The sequence below is a fragment of the Glandiceps talaboti genome, chromosome 1 (genome assembly GCF_964340395.1).
Source record: "Glandiceps talaboti chromosome 1, keGlaTala1.1, whole genome shotgun sequence".
Taxonomy (NCBI): domain Eukaryota; kingdom Metazoa; phylum Hemichordata; class Enteropneusta; family Spengelidae; genus Glandiceps; species Glandiceps talaboti.
In genome coordinates, this window is record NC_135549.1 from 8,722,083 (window position 1) to 8,741,833 (window position 19,751).

The 19,751-nt window shown below is 37.0% G+C and overlaps 2 protein-coding genes across 3 annotated transcripts; one reads left to right on the forward strand and one right to left on the reverse strand.

Moving 5' to 3' along the window:
- Nucleotides 1-239: 239 nt before the first annotated feature.
- On the reverse strand, nt 240-16,690 carry LOC144441404 (G2/M phase-specific E3 ubiquitin-protein ligase-like). Of its 2 annotated transcripts, XM_078130974.1 has the most exons (14): nt 16,402-16,690; nt 16,029-16,301; nt 12,999-13,095; nt 9,581-9,799; nt 8,462-8,502; nt 7,746-7,864; nt 6,611-6,673; nt 5,276-5,329; nt 4,509-4,628; nt 3,508-3,720; nt 2,339-2,600; nt 1,935-2,089; nt 1,239-1,477; nt 240-834 (listed from the first exon to the last, which is right to left on the reverse strand). In XM_078130974.1, exons 4-14 carry the CDS (start codon nt 9,702-9,704, stop codon nt 587-589), a joined length of 1,638 nt encoding a protein of 545 aa, XP_077987100.1. In that variant the 5' UTR covers nt 9,705-9,799; nt 12,999-13,095; nt 16,029-16,301; nt 16,402-16,690; the 3' UTR covers nt 240-586. The 2 variants fall into 2 exon arrangements, with proteins under 2 accessions (XP_077987100.1, XP_077987108.1); XM_078130982.1 differs by lacking the exons at nt 9,581-9,799; nt 12,999-13,095; nt 16,029-16,301; nt 16,402-16,690 and adding an exon at nt 8,881-8,997.
- An 859-nt stretch (nt 16,691-17,549) lies between these two features.
- LOC144443027 (tripartite motif-containing protein 2-like) lies at nt 17,550-19,751 on the forward strand. The gene has a single exon (XM_078132437.1). It carries the CDS (start codon nt 17,550-17,552, stop codon nt 19,749-19,751), a length of 2,202 nt encoding a protein of 733 aa, XP_077988563.1.

Consider the following 19,751-nt stretch of genomic DNA (forward strand, 5'->3'; position numbering starts at 1 on the left):
GAAAAATATAATGACTATTTCCCTAGGGGAGTAGTTCCAAAAACTATCACATGGTCACGTGACCACCGAGAGTTCACAGCAGGTCAAAATGGCAGCTTCTGATGATGTTGTCTGCCACCGCGAGTTCACAGCATGAGGTATGTTATAAAACCCATATTGTCTGGCCTATAGCACCCGTTCATTACCCCCCTCGTGACTGTGAGTAACTAGAATCGCAAGCTATTTCCCTCGGCCTTCAGTCTCAGGAAATAGCATGTGATTCTGGTAACTCAGTCCCTCGGGTGTAATAAACGGGTGCTACAGCCCTCATGGCCAGGCAATATGTGTCCACTATAGTTATCTCTGACAATACCTGTTACTATACTTATCAATGACCATGGTGGCATTGCTAGTGCAATTTACTTCCTAAAATTATGTTTTATGTGATTGATGAAACAACAAACAATGGCAACAAAAAAACTATAAGAAACAATCGACCTGAGGGAGGAGTGAAGACAAGGTTCATCCTGTCCCAAGTCTCCAAGTGTTGCCAACTGGGGACTCAGAATCACAACACAACACATGACCTGGTAATTTACCCAGCAAGTTATATTTTGCCAAAACCCTGCGAATTTAGGATTGCCGTTGTCAGGAGGGTTGCTAAGTCTTCTGGTGGACACCCTCTTGGCAACCACAACCGTAGATCACACGTCGAAGAAGATGGATATCTTGTAATGTTCTCTTCCATACCATAGAAATCTATGGTAATTTGTTTGTCAAACCCAAGTGGAGGAACACGATCAGCTCCCGTCATGAAGATCAATAGATCTTCAATACCAATTTCATGTTGATTCTCTGGATGTAAAAAACAAACAAAAGAACACAAGATTATAACAAAAAAAAACAGAAAAGGGAAAGGAATCTTAGTATCTTTTTTCATCTTATCCCCCATTTCACTTCTTTAACTTTACAAACAATTTACTATAATCAGCTGTTAATGACGACGAACCTTAAAGTATGATATGGTATTAATATTAAAACAACCTATAAACTTGTAGTCAAAATTACACTTTTTACCTCCTTTTTATGATAAATTCCTACTGTTTCATGACAATCGGTAGTTATATGTGTAAGTGAAGTTTCTGTCTACTTATATTTCCATACTGAAAAGCCAAAACTAATGAGATACTCTAATTTTAGCAAGTGTCCATGTATTTCAAACAGGACAGAAAATTGAGTTATTACAACGGGGGTTGTACCTTCTAGCTCTTCAATATATATCTCGAAGCTGTACACTGTTGCTTCCTCTTTGATTTTTCGGTTGCCACCCTCTTCACTGTAGGCAACAGTGTACAGCTCCTTGAATTCTGCTCTCTTCACTTTCTCCCCAGCAGACACAAAGAGAGGCATGAACTGCCTTGGATTACTTTTCATAAGTTTGTGGAGCTGCCCAACATCATCCAAACCTTGGGAGAACTGATTTACAGCAGCAGAGGTTCTATCGTAGAAAATATATTTATAGTGTAAGTGAACATGAACAACGGTCAGTAAAATTCAACTGTTTAATAATTTGGATAATAAACAATAAATTGAGATAGGCAAACAGGTTAGAGTTATGCTGACAGTTAGAACACATATTCTGGGTTGTTCGTTTATTCCTTTCCATTCATCTAGAGTGTCACAGTTTCATGGTCAACATTCAAATGCAAGGTACAATTGTACAACCGTCACTGTGGCATTGCTCAGCCTGTACATGCAGATGTTGTATGACGTTTAGATATCCACATCAAGTGCTGACAAATAATCTTGTGTTGCATTTTTAACAATTCTGAGTAAATCTGAATAGTATGTTTTGTAAGTTTCGATGTTAATGGTCTTTGAATTTGTTACCCTCTGAACTATATGTCGTACAATTTCAAAAACTGGCAGACGATACAGACTAGTAGTTTACTTACCTGATCAACACCAACTGCTTAAGTAGCAGATTTAAAACTACCCCTTTCTGCTCCAACTTAGTTAAATAAATATCTGAGTAGCCAACATCGGCTACCCAGTCACCGTGTGCAAAAATAAAAGACTGCATGTGTTCTTCGGAACCGCAATTCTGCAACTAAAGAGTTTTCATGTATTCAATCAACAAGTCAATGAATCAGCCATAATAGGTCTTTCATATAACAATGAAAACAAGCACAGTTTGCAAAGTTCTCCTAAATGAATGGACTTGCCACAATTGAACATAAACTAAAGGTATAGATTGAAGTGTTTTAGAACTTTGCATACAGCAGTTATTACAGGCATCTTCAAAATTCGAACTCTGTGTAAATCAATAATTGAATGTACATCTCATTTCTTCCCATACCTCTTCTAATTTTTCTCTAGTATTTGCATCTTGGAGGAGATCCAGAGTTAGATTTGTTGTCGTCATACCAACTAGGTGTTCATACACAGGCTTTGCCAAACAGGCAAGGCCTGGTCCTCCATTCAGAATTGACATCGCGGTCAATTTCCCTGCTTTTCGATACATTTTATCTTCCAATAATTGGATATCCATCGAAAATACTTTGGCATTTTCGTTTCCTTCAAAAACACCCATATTTCTTCCAACTTCCATCATCAATAACCTGCCAAATGAAATAGTGATAGTTTGTCATTGAACTTGTATTCTTTGTTGTTGTTTCACACTACTTAGTCCCCGCCAGACAAAGTCTGGGACAGGGACTTATAGATTGAGCTCTGCCTGTCCGGATTCATGTCTCAAACAGGACTGAACTGATTTCTCTCAAACTTAGAATGGGATACATATGCACATGAAATTTTTTTTTGAAAATGATAGCATCAGAGACAGATTTATAGTCAAAAAATGTGATTTTGGTAAAAAAAACACTTCAATCAGAAACACTTTAAAAAGTATGCAAATATGACTAGCAACCATGACAATTAGAGTATATTCTTGTCGAATAAAGATATCATCTTACAGGTACATTAATTTTGTAATGTAATTTTTCCATGTACACAGCCAGAATTTGGACATTAGTGAACTGATTTATCATGAACAACACACTATGGCATACATTACTTACACAACACATGTATGTTAGAGCAAATATGTACCATTCACATAACCCAAGCTTTCACTACAATCACCTCATCCTTTCACTGAAAAAACGGTGCAATAATTGCCCCATTGCACTTCATTAAAACTATGGCCCAAATGTTAAAAAGATTTTCTGTTCCAAACAAATTGATTGCCCACCCACAGTCACTAGCGGGGACTGTGTCATCAGCAATTACTTGTTGTTTTGTAACAGTTAGAAGATAAATCAAATTGCAGTTTACTTGACATTCTACAGTACTCAAGAATAGTAGAAACTCAGTTGTACATAATTTATTGGAAAGGAAGTCAATCGTCTAGAAAACACTCAAAAAGTTGATGACAGTACTTCCTGGTCCTGTTTATTCCTTAACATAACAATAATGTCATTAAGTTGATTAGATTAAGAAAAAGAACAGTAAAGTAACTGCAATTACCTCAGCAACTCTCTGCGTGGTCCCCCAAAGTCTTCTGCATCCTCACCACTGAACTCGACTCTTAGAGGATTGCTGATGTTGAATGACGGCTTGTTGACATACCTCAGCATACTGGGAAGTAGCTTGGCTCTCCAAATTATAACAGTACTTGTTATTTTGCCAATAGTTGTATCAATATAATCCTGTAACAACACTCTGATGTCCTTCTCACAACTGTTTAGAATGATGTACAATATGAAAAAATTATTATACTATTTATAATAGGTACATAAGAACAAAGCAAAGAAGGTTATGAGAGTAGTATAAATGTATGTGATAACTGGTAACTGATAACACATTTTTAGTTTTCATTTTAATTTATAGTTTAATTTATGGTGTAGTACAGGCAATACATAAAGGGGAATACAAAGCTAGGAAATAAGGTTTTAGTAAAGATTAAGTCTGGATAACTCTTTTCTTGTGCATGTGACTTTCTCTCCACTCAACCACCAAGAATGACGATTGAGCCTTGCTGCTGAGCTCCTACATAGTGGCAGTTCAATATACTGTGAACCTGGAATGTCCCAACATGCATCAGAAAATGTAAACAATTAACAATTAGTTCCTAGTGTGACACTGCATTGGGCATGGCAGACAATGTAGTTGATCATCAATTGTTCATCTTTTCCACTGTATGCTGGGACATTGCATATCTGCAGACTTGCTCTTCCTTCTATAGTCGTGTGGTAAGAGCATGACATAAACAAAAGAAATGAGTACTCTGCCATTCAAGCTTACAGAAAATGCTTCTATATCTAAGACTTGTGTTGCCCCCAAAAGACATCATGATTGTGGTATAAAGATCACTGTAGCACAACATTTACCTAAGATATATATTGAAGATTACCAAATATTTACAAACAAATAATTAATCATAATGCCATGCAAAATTCTTCATTTACCCATAGGAACTGTATTATCAGTTCAGTTGAGCATATTACATGACTAAAAAAATACATCACCTGGAACTTGGTTGCTGAAGATCTGACACAACTGTATTGTCACCATCCATACATATATCTGTTTCTTTTGCCTCATCTTCACTCTCGTGCAATAGCATTGAATACTGTGAGTACACTGACCTGCAATAAGATTAGCATTTTTTACAATGGACATGTGCAGTTCAAAGGACCAAAACGTTCTTATTATACAATAACAGTAACAACATTACTGTGTAACAATATTGTTTTAGTTTTTAAACATTGCCTGATGACACACATTCACTGGTAATTTTGGACTTACACCATACCCTATGTATAACATTTAACCCAGACTTGCCTGCAAAATGTTAAGTATCAATTCTTTTATGATGACTAACTAAACTATTTTGTCACCAGAACAGATGAAATAATTCCGTGCTAGAAATAATATCAATGGTACCTGGAATTGAACACTAGGGAATTGAAAATGTAAACATCAGTTTTAATTTCAAGCTAAGCTATATGTGATATATAATTTGTTGCATTCATAGATCCAGTAAATACCATAGGGTGACATCGAAGTATAGAACAACAAAATGTCATATTGAATATTTAACACTTAGTCACATGCAGCTGCAAATACATTGATATTAATTCTCGCAAAGACAGGAAATTTAATAGTATGCGACAAACTATGAGGTAATACAATAAATACAGATTCAGTGTAACCTTTATCATGCAGGTCAAATAATCCAGTGACTGGGATGTACCCCTAAGGAGAGAAGGACAATGTTGGTCCACATACTTACTCAGCGATTGTATTCTTATGTGGCTGGCTGCTATATGCACTCTGGTGCTTCATTCTGAAATGTTCAAATTTTGTAAGTGTGACGTATTCAGAACATAATAAATCAAAAATATGTATAAATGTTGATTCAGCAAGAACATACTGGGTGTAGCAATGGTACAGGAACATGATCTTGAGTAAGAAGTGTTTGTGTTTGCGATTGAGTATATATATATGTGTGTGTGTGTAAACATCGCATGTCACGATCCCTTACAGACACTTTACTTGCCCAGTGTAAACTTATGCCTCCTATAAGATTAGATACTTATTGATAACCCATCAATATGATTTCAGCGACAGATCAAAGCCAGTGTTACAAGACATGCTATATACATGGTCATGTTACTAGATATATTTGAGTACACTTTTTGAATGTTCGTTCACTTGTCCATATACCCCCAATGTCAGCTTTGTAGTATATGTGATCATTTGCCTGTTGCTATGGGTGCGGTCTTGTTCCCAGGTATGTTTACATTCATTTTTGAACGTTTATTTGTTTATGTATTGTTCCCTGTTATCTTTGCAATATATATGATCATTTGGCTGTTGGTATGGGTGTGGCCTTGTTACTATGCATATTTACATATTTACATATTTTTCAGAAAGTCTTATTCACTTATCTAAGAATCTTGTTAACTATAGGAAATACATTTGGCTGTTGCCATGGGTGTGGTCATTGTTACTAGGGTATTTGCATACACTTTGTGAATGTGTGCTCACTTGCTTACCAGATGATGTAGTTATTTCGCCAAAATATACTGCAATTTAGTTGTTGCTATGGTCGAGGCCATTGCTTGGGCCAATTTTGTCAATAGTTTTGAAGAAAATTTGTAAAAAATTAATGAACGTAGTAACATTAACAGTACAGTAACTATATAAAATGGATCACATTGTTTCTGAAACAAGTACTTATACTTACACTACTTCACTACTTGCACATTTCTGTGGTATACCTTTACTGGTACTGGGAACACCAATTTTACTGAAACAGAATAAGTTTGAAAAACATATTGTACATGTACATGGTTTTACAAAGACAGCGACGTCAACTGTATGTGTTTAACTGGTATCAATCCAAAACAGGAAAAGCATAACATGATGGTAGAAAAACATGTCCTTGAATAGATTACACAATTGCATTAGTGATGGTACTATGGAACTCTCTTAGCTGTATGGGCCAATTTTGTCAATAGTTTTGAAGAAAATTTGTAAAAAATTAATGAACGTAGTAACATTAACAGTACAGTAACTATATAAAATGGATCACATTGTTTCTGAAACAAGTACTTATACTTACACTACTTCACTACTTGCACATTTCTGTGGTATACCTTTACTGGTACTGGGAACACCAATTTTACTGAAACAGAATAAGTTTGAAAAACATATTGTACATGTACATGGTTTTACAAAGACAGCGACGTCAACTGTATGTGTTTAACTGGCATCAATCCAAAACAGGAAAAGCATAACATGATGGTAGAAAAACATGTGCTTGAATAGATTACACAATTGCATTAGTGATGGTACTATGGAACTCTCTTAGCTGTAACTGAGAGTTTCACACACAATGTGATCATCAGACAACATCCGAGTTCTCTGATGATCACATGTGTGAAACATTAAAGCATGAATTACAACCAAGCAAGCGTTCCAGACTACAATCACTATTACACTTTGCCACAGCAGTATATCCACATGTAGTAATATCTTAGCAGATTGGTATTCATCGAGTTATATATATATACAACACATAAATAGGGCCTGTGTGACGTACAACTGGACAGATCCAAAATCTGTATATCACAGTTTGACATCAATTCCCCCCCCCCCAGTTGCCATGGAATTTGTTTAAAAAACAAATGTCTAGCATGATAGCGGTGTACATCCAAACATCAAAGTGGCATCATCACCTAGTTGACCAGCCAAACACCATCGAGTTACAGTGATTCAAGCCAATCACAGTAAACATTTTGTGTTTTCAACATTGAATTAAAAAGTATACAAGAGTTATCTCCATAATTTAACGTTGTCTTCAAATTTTGGTTCGATGATGTTCATCTGTTGGTCTGTTGCTGTTCATGGCATTATTATAAAGGAGTTTCTGTGGCGGTTGTTTTCATATTACGTGGTGCAGGTGATATGCATTTGAATGAACGTGAATGTACCAGCTTTGTAGGAATGGCTTTAAGAATGACCGAGCAAAGTTTTCAGTGGCATGACACCGAAGTGTTCTAGCTTTCATCTCCTTCCACAAGTTTTACTGTTTAAGAGGAGATATTCAAAACAGTCAATATAAACATCACAAAATATAATATATGTGTGTGTGTGTGTGTGTGTGTGTGTGAGAGAGTATAAGTATGGATGAAACAATCTTTATATCCTTCATGGATTACTTTTCTTAGACAGAAAAGAAATAAAGTAATACTCACACATACGGCAAAGTATCATTTAAAGGTGACGAGGAGAATTGATTAAAAGTGACCTCATCATCTGAGGATCCTTCTGAAATACATATCGGCTCTGTTTTGATTTTCTTTTTTGATTTCCCCTGCAAGAAACCACAAATATTTCATGCAAATCAATGCATCGCTTGTCAAATCTTTAAGACCTTTTCAGAGTCATGTATGCATCAGGGTAATGGAAACATGCTATATTAAATCATGATTGCAGCAGGGTTTTTTAAAATGCAAGTTGTATTCTGCCTTGAGGGTAAATTCCAAACAGTCTCTTGTGTTTTATCACTAGTATATACACAGGTAGCCTGGTATGCACATCAGAAATTTTGTCTTATTCTTTGTACAAGCTAAACAGTTTCAGGGGTTCCCCTTTAAGTCTTGAACTCATTTTGCTGCTAGTACTAGTTGGTTTATTTATTATTGCATTGACATTGGATTATATGCCCAAGGTGCAAGGTTATGATCAGCATTATACATAATTCCAGGTTGATTTCAGTTAATAGGGTCAATTTCAGTCCATACCATAGTGAACAGGCTGCTATATCATCGCAAATTTCTATATCTGCAATTCTGAATCTGGCAGAACGACCAGCTGTATGCTTTTGAAATCAAGTCATCATTGATGACACACTCCCTGCAAGTGACTGTGGGTCACCAATTATAATGTTTGGAACTTAATTTGGACTTACCCTGGTTTCCACTGGTCTTGTGCCAATAATTTCTTGGTACTCTGAAAGAAAGTAATATGAAAGTATGAAACGGGCATAAAAGGTCTAGTATGTCACATGTGCTGCATCTACATATTTTAAAATATCATAATTTCTACTAGCATCTATCTCACATCATTCACAATATTCCGCAATTGTAAATATGAACCGTATTACAGTAAAGACATCTAAAATGGTTAAGTTTTATGTTTGTTTTCCTATTTGGGTAGGAGTATTTTTTCAGATATCATCATAGACATGCAGATCTGTGGAAATGTTGTTGAGACAGTGAAAAACTACATGATTCACATGACTACATGTTCACAAAATTTCATTCTAAAGTAAGTATCATGCAGTAAATTTAAAGTTCAATTTTGTAGTAGACCCATAGAAGTACAAACCACAATGTAAGGCAGTAATGAAGTACATGTAGCATGAGATGAACCTTAAAACTACAGGCAAACCATGCCTGTATTTTTCCACATCTGGCGGCTCAGCTCACTTATGATGTCTTTACTTATGGTGTCTTTCCAAAAACCTTGATTTGTATTGTGCCTTTAATGCTGAAGTTGGGGTATAGACTATAGACAAGCTGAATGTAACACAGATTTAGCTATTTGACTTTCACAACATCTTCTGAAATCAAAAATAACTATTCAATGATGCAATGAAACCCACTTTCAATAATAGTGTCAGCATTCACAATCTGGTATGTCCATGTTTCACTGTGAGCCAGATAATAAATATTGAATGTACAATAATCTGTCCCATTCAATCTAAACTGTATCCAGGTATCAACAAACCAGAATCTATGAAGATTTGTTCATAGACTCTGTAAATAGTGTTCCTGGGTTTAAAACAGTGTATTCATGCACACAGTAGTGATTTACAAAGCATGACTATTTTGCTGCACATTGACACAAACAGTTCACCATATTCATACAGCACATGATAAATTAGGAGCTTTCCTTTTGATAAGTAACAAGTCTCTCACTGTGATTTGATTAAGCCTGTACTGTCACTGATTGCCAGTATACAAAACTGTAAGTATCTGACAGCAACAAGTTTAATGAATTAGTCTCAATTAAAATCAACACTTACCATGGTGTGTCTTTCTATCACACAGATAGAAAATCATCTTTGAATAATTTGTTTGCACTTTGTTCTTATATTTCAACAAAGTGAATGGTTCATTGCTTCCAGGGATTGTTATCACTTCTGACATATCTCTGTACAGTAGAATCACATCATCAAGTGTCAATCGTTGATTTTGGCTGAGTTGCTCTTCGACAGCAGCCTGTTTTAGTTGTTCAGCATTAGCTGCAGGACATACATAATAAAATAATCAAGTCATCATCGATGGCGTAGTCCCTACTAGTGATTATGGGTTGGCAATTAATCTATTGTGAACAGGAAATCTTGATCTTGAAGACATAGTTTGATCAAAGTGCAATGTGGCAATTATTGCACTGTTTTTCCCAGTGAAGATATAAGGTGACTGTGGTGAAAGCTTAATGGGTAACACTGTACGTGATGTTATTGTGAATAGCACATTTTTTGCTCTGTCATATGTAAGACTATATGCCACAGTGTGTTGTTCAAGAGAAATCGGTCCACTAATGTCCAAATGCTGGCTCTGTACAGGAAAAATTAATAACCAAATGGCCGTCTGGTGGTCATAATAACAAATCACTACATGACACAGTCCCCCCCCCCCCCCTGCAGGCATTATTGACTATTATATTATAGCATTACCAATTCCAGTGAATTTTGTGACGTCATCGCTGTACATTATTACTGATAATGTACTCCGTTATTGGGCATCACGGCCCCGGAACGAGCATAACAATACAAGCTTATTTGTTCTGTTTCTTCATACGACTAGGTATTTTTTCGAAATGTATGTTGTTACTTATGATTGTCATTTCCACTGTTTAAAAATACAACGCATTCATGAAACAAATTTGTGTTCACAGCAGTTCATTGAAGTGTATATGTGTGTGTACGTGTACGTACGTGTGTCGCTATGATTAGTATTCAGCTTCCGGGCCGAACATGGCAGACGATGTTCAGCGCTGTGTATATTATACGTTGTTTTGCGTTTCTCGGTCTACAAATTCACTGGAATTGGCAAAACTATAAAATAATAACAATAATGTATGCCCTCCCAGTCCATAATGGACTCAAGCAAACTTTGCACTCCATAATGGGCTCGGCTGTCGCCTCGCCCATTATGTCGTTCAAAGTTTGCTTTCGTCCATTATGGGCTGGGAGGGCGTACATTATTGTTTAAATAGTGGTGATTATCACTGCCACTTAATAAAGGGCATGGAATTGCCATGTTTATGAAAAATTCTTATCTTTAATGCATGTAACATGTTACTGAACAGTATCAAAAATAATGTCTGTGTAATGACTTTGTACATATTAAGATCATAACAAACTGGCTACCTAGTAACCATTTTAGACTGTATCACAATAGAAATAGAACAGCAAATGCTTGCATTGTGGCAAGTGATTGCTACTGATGTGAAAAGGGAACTTTGACATTTGGTGGTCATGTTACTTCTGGTGTCTAGTTGAAAAATCGTTCAAATTAAAATGATTGCACCAGAGATTTTGGTAAAAAGCTTAAACTCCAAAACTACCTGGAAGATTGGCATGAAATTTGGCAAGAACATCCTTAGGAATGAATTAATGTTTGATAGGGATATTTGCATATATTTTTTAATGTTTACTTAATTGCCTACAAGATGATATCATTATTTGACCAAAATGTATTCCCATTTTGTTGTTGCTAAGGGTGTGGGTCATGGTTGCTAGGCATATTTAAATACACTTCTTGAACGTTTGTCCACCTGTCTGAATCTCTGTTGTTATCTTTGTGAAATACAGCAGTTGCGCTATTGCTATGGGCGTGGTCATGATTGCTAGGGTATGTGCATATTTTTTTTGAATGTTTACTTTGTTGCTCACCAGATGATGTTGTTATTTGACCAAAATAAACTGCCATTTAGTTGTTGCCATGGGTGTGTCATGGTCGCTAGGGCTAATTTTGTTGACTTTATAGGTAAATGTGCAAAATAACACTTCTAGAAACATTCCACCAAGTTTCAGACTCATTGACCAAGTGCTTGTTGAGTGGATATTTTTGACCAAAAATTCACATTTTTTACACCTAATTTACATATCACTCATGGAATCATTATATGCTTACTATTTCTTTGGGGTTTGGAATTACAGATTTTCTACCAAAAAGACACATTTTTAGCCCTAATTTGCATATCACTGATCGGATTATTGTACCATGAATATCTCTTAGTAAAAACACCCTGAAGAATGTTCCACCAAAATTTCAGCCTAATCTGACAAGTGGTTTTGGGATTACACATTTTTGACCAAAAAGACACATTTTTAGCCCTAATTTACATATTATTGGGGAAATCATCATCTCATGAACAAATCCCAATTACCTCACCCTTAAGTATGTTCCCAGCAAATTTCATGTCAATCTATTCATTAGTTTTGGAGTTTTTTACCAAAAACACATTTTTTGACCCAAAATCCACATTTCTGATGTGATTATTTTAAAAAAATTGACGTGCATATGCAAGCCATAGTATGTTGCCCTTATACCAAGTTGGAAAAAAATTGGTCCAGGCATGTCCGAGAAACAGCTCCGGACGAACGGACATAACCCAATCTATCAATCTATAAGTCCCTGTCCCGGACTTCGTCCGGCAGGGACTAATAAATCATATCTTGAAACAATTTGACATGCATGTGTATCATGTCATAGTGTGTTGTTCTTGTACCAAATTTGAGAGAAATCGGTCCACTCATATGACAATGCTAGCTATGCATACAATATGTATATACAGTATGTCATTGTGTGTTGTTCTTGTACCAAGTTTGACAAAAATCATTCCACTTATCCCCCAATACTGGTTCTGTACATGAACAAATCATTAACAAATGACCCTCGGTGGCCATATTGGCGCGTATCATGAAACAATTTGACGTGTATATGTATGCCATAGTATACTGCTCTTGTATAAAGTTTGTAAAAAGCAGACATGTCCACAACTTGTCGCAGAAACAGCTCCGGCCGGACGGTACCCAATCTATTAGTCCCCATCCCAGTCTTCGTCATGGGGAGTAATTAAACAAAAGAAAATACTACAAACTCAAAGTAAATACAAATGTAAGCATAATTATCATACAGCCATGTCACCCTGACCATAACACTCTGGGAAGAGAGTCTCTGTTGTGGGGTAACAAAATGCACATATTCTAGTAGGACTCATAGTAGTCAATCTGCAATTGTATTTAATGTAGTCACACCAAGTACAATAAAGCAGGTATACAGGTTAAGTGAACTAGTATCTTAAGAATACACCTACATTCATTTATTTTGATAGGTGTGTTGAAATGTTCTACTTCTACATGATGAATGTAATGGATGATTAACTTAAGTGCATATACATGTATGTATGCAGATAAATATTATTGAACAAACCTGAGAGAGGGACAATCACAGCTACACGGAAACCTGTATCATAGGTTCTGGATGGTTTCAAGAGACCACCTTGGAGGGTGACTGTATTCACAGTTAACTTCAGTAGAGAAAGATAGCATTTTGTCAATAAACAAACAAACAAACAAACAAACAAACAAATCAAAGAGATGTGATGAACACTGGAGATGACTAAAAATAACACCATGGAATGGAATGACTATTATATGTTTTTGTTTTGCCATAGACAATAGAATCACAATGAAAGGAAATTCAAAATAAATCTGCTAATCACCTCTAATATTACCAATGATTACCTATCCATGCTAGCTTACTGGTAGTCTGTAAATGTTTACATGACTTGCACACACCTGCCTACTTGTCAAGAGGAAGTATACAATTGGAATACCCATCTATTTTTTTTGCTATTGACATAGGTACAGTGAAATCATGCCAACATTCCTTTACAGGTAATACTTCCCAATATGCAATCTCTATTGTCTATGTTTTAGGTCAACCAACATGAGAGAATATGAATATGATTTTTGTCAATAGCATCATGCATACTATACAAACGTACCCCTCATAGTACTACCACATTTATATACAGAATGAACATGTAGATGTCTATACTTATACTAGATTTTCAGTACTGTGATACATACTGTGATATTACTATCTATATTACTATCGTATCTCTTGTCAAAAGGACAGCGGTTCATCTTGTGGTGGTGTTCATTAGTTTGGATTGTAGTTTTGGACTTTAGGAAGTGTAAGTTTTTAAAAAAATAATAAAAAACACATTTTTGGACCCAAAATCCACATCTCTGATGAGATCATTTTCAAAACAAATTCATGTGCATAAGTATCTCATAGTATATTGTCATTGTGCCAATTTTGAGAAAAATCAGTTCAGTCATGCCTGAGAAATGACTCTGGACAGAACCATGGACACACGAACAGAACCTATATTCTATATAAGACCTGTCCGGTGGGGACCAAAAAACAAAAGGGGTCAATTATCAAACTCATGTGATATTATTTGCCATGATAAATGTACATTATATAAACAACATTTTACTAATTTTATGACATTTGTTTTGCACTGAACAAAGTCTCTTTAGAATGTAAAGCGCAAATTAAATATGAATTACCAACAAAAAATATGTAATACATATTTGTGCATGACATTTCATTTGTTTTAAATCAATATTCCAAAATAATTAGATTGACCAAACATTGTCCAAAACTGGCATGGAGGTGGAAGAATTGGTGTGCATACATCTACTTCAAAACAAACTCATGCAAAACAGACGAATTGGTGATTAGTAGGGTGCCATGACACTTTGCATAGACATTTATCTGTACATGACAAATATTTCCTATATATTTTTACTAAATTTTAATGGTAATAAGGTTAGTATGGAAAAACTAATGTATGCGATTTTCATGTACATGAAAAAAAGAACATTGTCATGCTATATGTTACAAGATTTAATTAACATATGCAAGCATGCACCTTTATATCTATTGCAATAATTATGCTAACATGTTAGTTAACAAAACCATTAGAGCGATAGCACAAACTATACTTTGACTGATGTTTCTTTCTTGAAGAAACGTTTTCGTTTTAGCTGCGCTGCAGCCTTGGTCTCTGTAAATGATCCTGTTAAATTAATGAAACATCTGCACTTTAGTAAGGGAGCCTTCAGTAATTACATGGGGGGGGGGGGTCAGCACGCACCTGTACTCTAAAATGTGACCCTCCCCTTATCCTCATTTTTAAAATGTGACACCCCCAAAAAAAACATTCTAAAACTTGGCCCTTACCCCATGACATTTTGCATCCCCGGCAATATTTTGCATTGCAATATACATGTAACTGTTGTTTACACATGTATGTATGATTCTTTATTGAAATGTACACATATATTAGGGAGTTTTCAGGATGTTTAAGACAACCATAGCTATAACCCTCCCTTTTTGATCAAATCACATCACATCATAAATTGAAGGGTTGTACATTACCTTCCACAGGCTGCATATAACCTTAAACCCATCCCCTCTTATCAGAAATACAAAAAAGGATAGTGTCAAAAAGAGAATAACAAACTGCATGTGACACCTCTCTACACATAAAACAATTTGCAGTACTCCCCTACTATACATGAATTTTTTTAAAGTACATGACAGAAAATAAATGACAGACTAATAGATTCAGCTCCAATACTGTGAAAAAAAATGTTCAATTGTGGACTAGAAAATATATATTCATAACATTTTCACAGTATGGTCTCTATGGGGTTATGGTAGTGGTGAGAATGATGGTGGTGGTGGTGGTAAGGGGGAGGCTGTGGGTGATGTCATTGGTGAGAGTGGTGAGGATTTGGCTGTGGGTGATGGTAGTGGTGAGAGAAACTATATATAATCTTATTTACTACTCAGGTTTGTTGAAATGTGGAGAAGGTAAGAAGTTCCTCTCTTGTTTTATTCTTTGTCCTCATTTAATATTTGATGTTTAATTTTGTTATAATTTTATGTAGTGTTTGTATATGTATTTCATAACCATCAAAATATACTTAATCTTCAACAATAGTATTGCTGAAATTATATTTATTGTTGTTTATCAAATTAATTATATATGTTCAAGAGTATTTGTTTAAAGTTTATATTTATATTGACATCATTCATATTTTCAGTATCCATAATTTATAGTTTGACACACTATTGCAATGGATGACAAGTTCATTTTTGTTACAATAAACATGTCATAAAGATAATTTAAACGTGTGTCTCATACATTTGATTTTTTAAAAACATATTGCAAAATCCGACCAAGACATTCACCATATCTTTAAGTAGTAGTACCCCCCCCCCCCTCACATAGGTCCAATATTTTCAAGTACCCCCTCACATGTGCCATATATTTTCAAGTACCCCACCCACCTAAAAATCCCCCCCCCCCCCCCAAGTCGTTGTTTGTGAATGCAGCCTAAAAGTGATACAGTGTGATACAGACAACGGAAATCTTACTTGCAGCCTTTGTTCGTAACGGCAGAGCAGGTGTCATTTGCATTCCTGGAGATTCCCCCACCTCTCCAAAGAACTGCAGGTGGGTGCTGGGGACAGACCCCTCTGTTTGCAGTACTCTATGCCGCCCCTTCATCCAGCCCTTTGGGTTGTATGGCGTGCCTTGAAACTGCCAAGGCAGCCCAGCCACTTCAACAATGTCCCCTTTTAGGAGACGGAGATCTCCCTCCTTTTCAGGGGAGAAGTTATGGGTAGCCTTATACAGGTACACCATATCTGCAAATGATATACCGTTAAGTGTCATACGATATGTGATACTTCAACAGCAAGAATGCAAGATTTATAAACGCAGTGGTTAATTCAATGTTTGACTTACCTTAGTTTTAGGGTCAAAACAGCCAAGTCCGTACACATGAAACGAGCGCACGTGTCCACAATTTTTACCAAGTTACATGTACTTCCGGGTCAAGACACGTCACTAACATGTGACTTGTGGGGATTCCACTTCTGTACGTCTGGGAAATCGCTTCTGCCAGGGAAATCGTTTCTGTTGGGGAAATGTCTGACATCGCGGAAATTGCTTTGAACGCCCAGTCATTGAGAGCGCGGAAATTGCTTTGAACGCTCAGTCATTGAGAGCGCGGAAATTGCTTTGAACGCTCAGTCATTGAGAGCGCGGAAATTGCTTTGAACGCTCAGTCATTGAGCGCGGAAATTGCTTTGAACGCTCAGTCATTGAGAGCGCGGAAATTGCTTTGAACGCCCAATCATTGAGAGCGCGGAAATGTCCTTCTCGTCCACCGTACTTTTCAGTATTGCTGATAAGTTTTACGATACGTGGACGTGGTTACTAAGTTTCAATACATGTAAACTGTTAGAAACAACTTGAATGTGCAAAAAACCTTGGAACCTTCAGTAATTAGAAGGGGGCCGGGGAATGGAAGCCACTTTTTACAAATCGGTTCTCAAGTGAGGGCCATATTTTAGAATATGTGATTAGGGGAGGGTCACATTTTACTTAGCATCATTGTCTTGTCTAACTTAGCATTATTTAGAGATTTTGGCATCCCATCGCGTGGTTGTTGTGATGGTGGTGGTGGTGGTGGTGGTGGTGGTGGTGGTGGTGGTGGTGGTGGTGGTGGTGGTGGTGGTGGTGGTAGTAGTAGTTGGAAATAAACGTCATAACTTTCAACGTGGTGGCAGCGGTAATAAACACTCTTGTAAGATACAATATCATAAGACTTATTATGACTTTCCTGAGAATATCAACCAAATGAAACCATAGTTGGAGAATACAGTGAGAGGGCATTCCTCTCGACTTTCTCCACTGTACAGTGTTAGTTTTGGTTTGCCCAGTAAGCTTATCCGCAATGAGAAATGACGTCAGACGTATCGTCGGCCAGGACAGATGGAGTAAGACAATAAAAATTATATGTTCAAGTCACGTAATGTTTACATCCTCACGTGACTATCGCGTGACCACAGTATAAAGGTTATAATATACGATAAATTCAATGCGATAAAATGGCGTCGAACGAGTTGCAATTTCTTGACAAAATTGACGCGAATTTTCTCGTCTGCAGCATCTGTACAGAGCGCTACAAGAAGGCTAAATGTTTACCATGTTTACACAGCTTTTGTGAATCGTGTCTGAGTAAGACGATCGGTGAACGTGATGTCGTAAGCTGCCCAGTATGTCGCCGTACTTATTCACTACCAGATGACGGTGTGGCAAGTATTGCTTCCAATTTCTTCCTTGATCGGTTGGTTGAAATGTTCGAGAAAATAGACCAAAAGTCGGATGGTGTTCACTTGTGTGCGGGATGCAAGATAAGTGAGAGCGTTAACCACTGCATTGAATGTGCAATGCAGATTTGTGAAACTTGCTCTGTGGCACACAGACAATTCCCTGCGACTTGCAAACATCGCTTGGTGAACATGCATGAATATCTCGCTGCAAAGTCCGATGACCCAGCCTCGGTACAACCTCCGATGTACTGTACTCGGCACCCCGAATACAAAGTCGAATTCTACTGTGACTCCTGTGACACAGTCATCTGCCTGAAATGCACAGCAATAGACCACCCTAGACCTCACCATAAGTACAGGTGTATTGAAGATGCGGCTAACGATTACAGCAGACATTTGTCCGATATGCTCCACAACCTGACAGTGAAAGGAATCGAAGCAGGCGAAAGCAAGCTGACAGTGGCCAAAGTATCAGAATCGCTAGACAAGTGTATCAAGACTGAGAAAATGAAATTGAAGGAACATATTCACAAGACCATCGAAGACTTTTCTCGTCTGGTGGAAGAAAGTGGCAGAAAACTATTGACTGAGCTAGAGGGTGAATACGACACACGAAAGATGAACTTGAACGCTCAAATGAAGGAACTTGAAGGAGCTGAAAGTGATTTATCACACGTCAAAGAATACATTGAGAAACTGATACAATATGGAAATACCGCACAGCTGATGTCAGCAAAGAGAGGAATATCAAATCAGCTAGAAGAGCTGCTGAAAGTGAACATGACACTCGATCTTACAGAAAAAGACTTCATGGAGTTCCAACCAAGTGACGATTTCTGTAAAGACAAAAGACTCGGAACAGTTTTAAGTTCTGCAGTGATCTATGAAGTGAAAGATGTCCCTAAGTTTGTGAGAGTCGATGAAAATATAACTGTCACCATAGCAACTGAAACCAGCCAGGATAAGATTGATCCAGAGAAGATAGAAGTTGAGGCCGTACTGACAAGACCTGATGGCACGATGGAGATGGTAGAAGTAACCGATAATAATGACAGGACACTGACTTTGAAAGCTAAAGGAAATGCTGAGGGTGAACACGAACTGTCAGTACGAGTTTGTAGGAAAGCAGTAAAGGGATCGCCAATTAATGTACCAGTTATAGCTAAGAAAGGGTTGCTATATAAGTTTGGAAGCCCGGGAAACGGGCTGGGTCAGTTTAATAGAGTCTACGGGGTAACACTGACAGGGAATGGAAACCTCTTAGTTTCTGATTCCTACAATCACAGATTACAATACTTTAGTCAACGCGGAAATACAAAAAGTGTAATTCAGTTTGAAAACATTGGAAAGGCACTCTGTCCATTCAACGCAGCAGTTTCAGTAGATGGCAATATCTTTATCACTGACAAGGCAAACAAGCAGGTAATTGTCTGTGATAAGAATGGTAAACTAATTAGATGTTTTGGCCAAGGAATCTTCACATGCCCACTCGGGATCGCCATCAGCCCAATTAACGGGAGGGTGTATGTTGTAGATTTAAATAGAAACTGTATTCATATATATTGTCAAGATGGAGACCATGTAAAATCGTTTGGTCATCATGATGGGCTCTCGAATCCCAGCTTTGTCGATATTGATGATAAAGGCAATGTTTATATATCGGATACATTTAACCACAGAATTATGGTATTCAGTGCTGATGGTAACCGCCTGTATTCCTTTGGACGTCAGGGAATGGGGAATGGGCAGATGAACTACCCGCGTGGGATTTGTTTGGATAAATTCGGCTACGTTTACGTTGTGGATTCTGGAAATTACAGAATCTTGAAATTTGAATCGGATGGTCGATTTATTTGTCGCGTTACTGGTAGTCGATTGGATGACCCTCGCGGAATCTGCGTCACAGATGATGAACCGTTTGGTAAAGTTATAGTAGCAGATACAGGAAATAATTGTGTTAAAGTATTTGCACAATAA

Bases quoted from the DNA above. Each gene is read 5' to 3' on its own strand.
- LOC144441404 (XM_078130974.1), bottom strand. From the start codon at position 9,704: ATGTCAGAAGTGATAACAATCCCTGGAAGCAATGAACCATTCACTTTG. The intron at 8,503-9,580 runs GTAAGTGTTGAT...ACTTTCTTTCAG, and splicing joins TGATAGAAAGACACACCATG to AGTACCAAGAAATTATTGGC. The intron at 6,674-7,745 runs GTGAGTATTACT...ATTCTGTTTCAG, and splicing joins AATGATACTTTGCCGTATGT to TAAAATTGGTGTTCCCAGTA.
- LOC144443027 (XM_078132437.1), top strand. From the start codon at position 17,550: ATGGCGTCGAACGAGTTGCAATTTCTTGACAAAATTGACGCGAATTTT.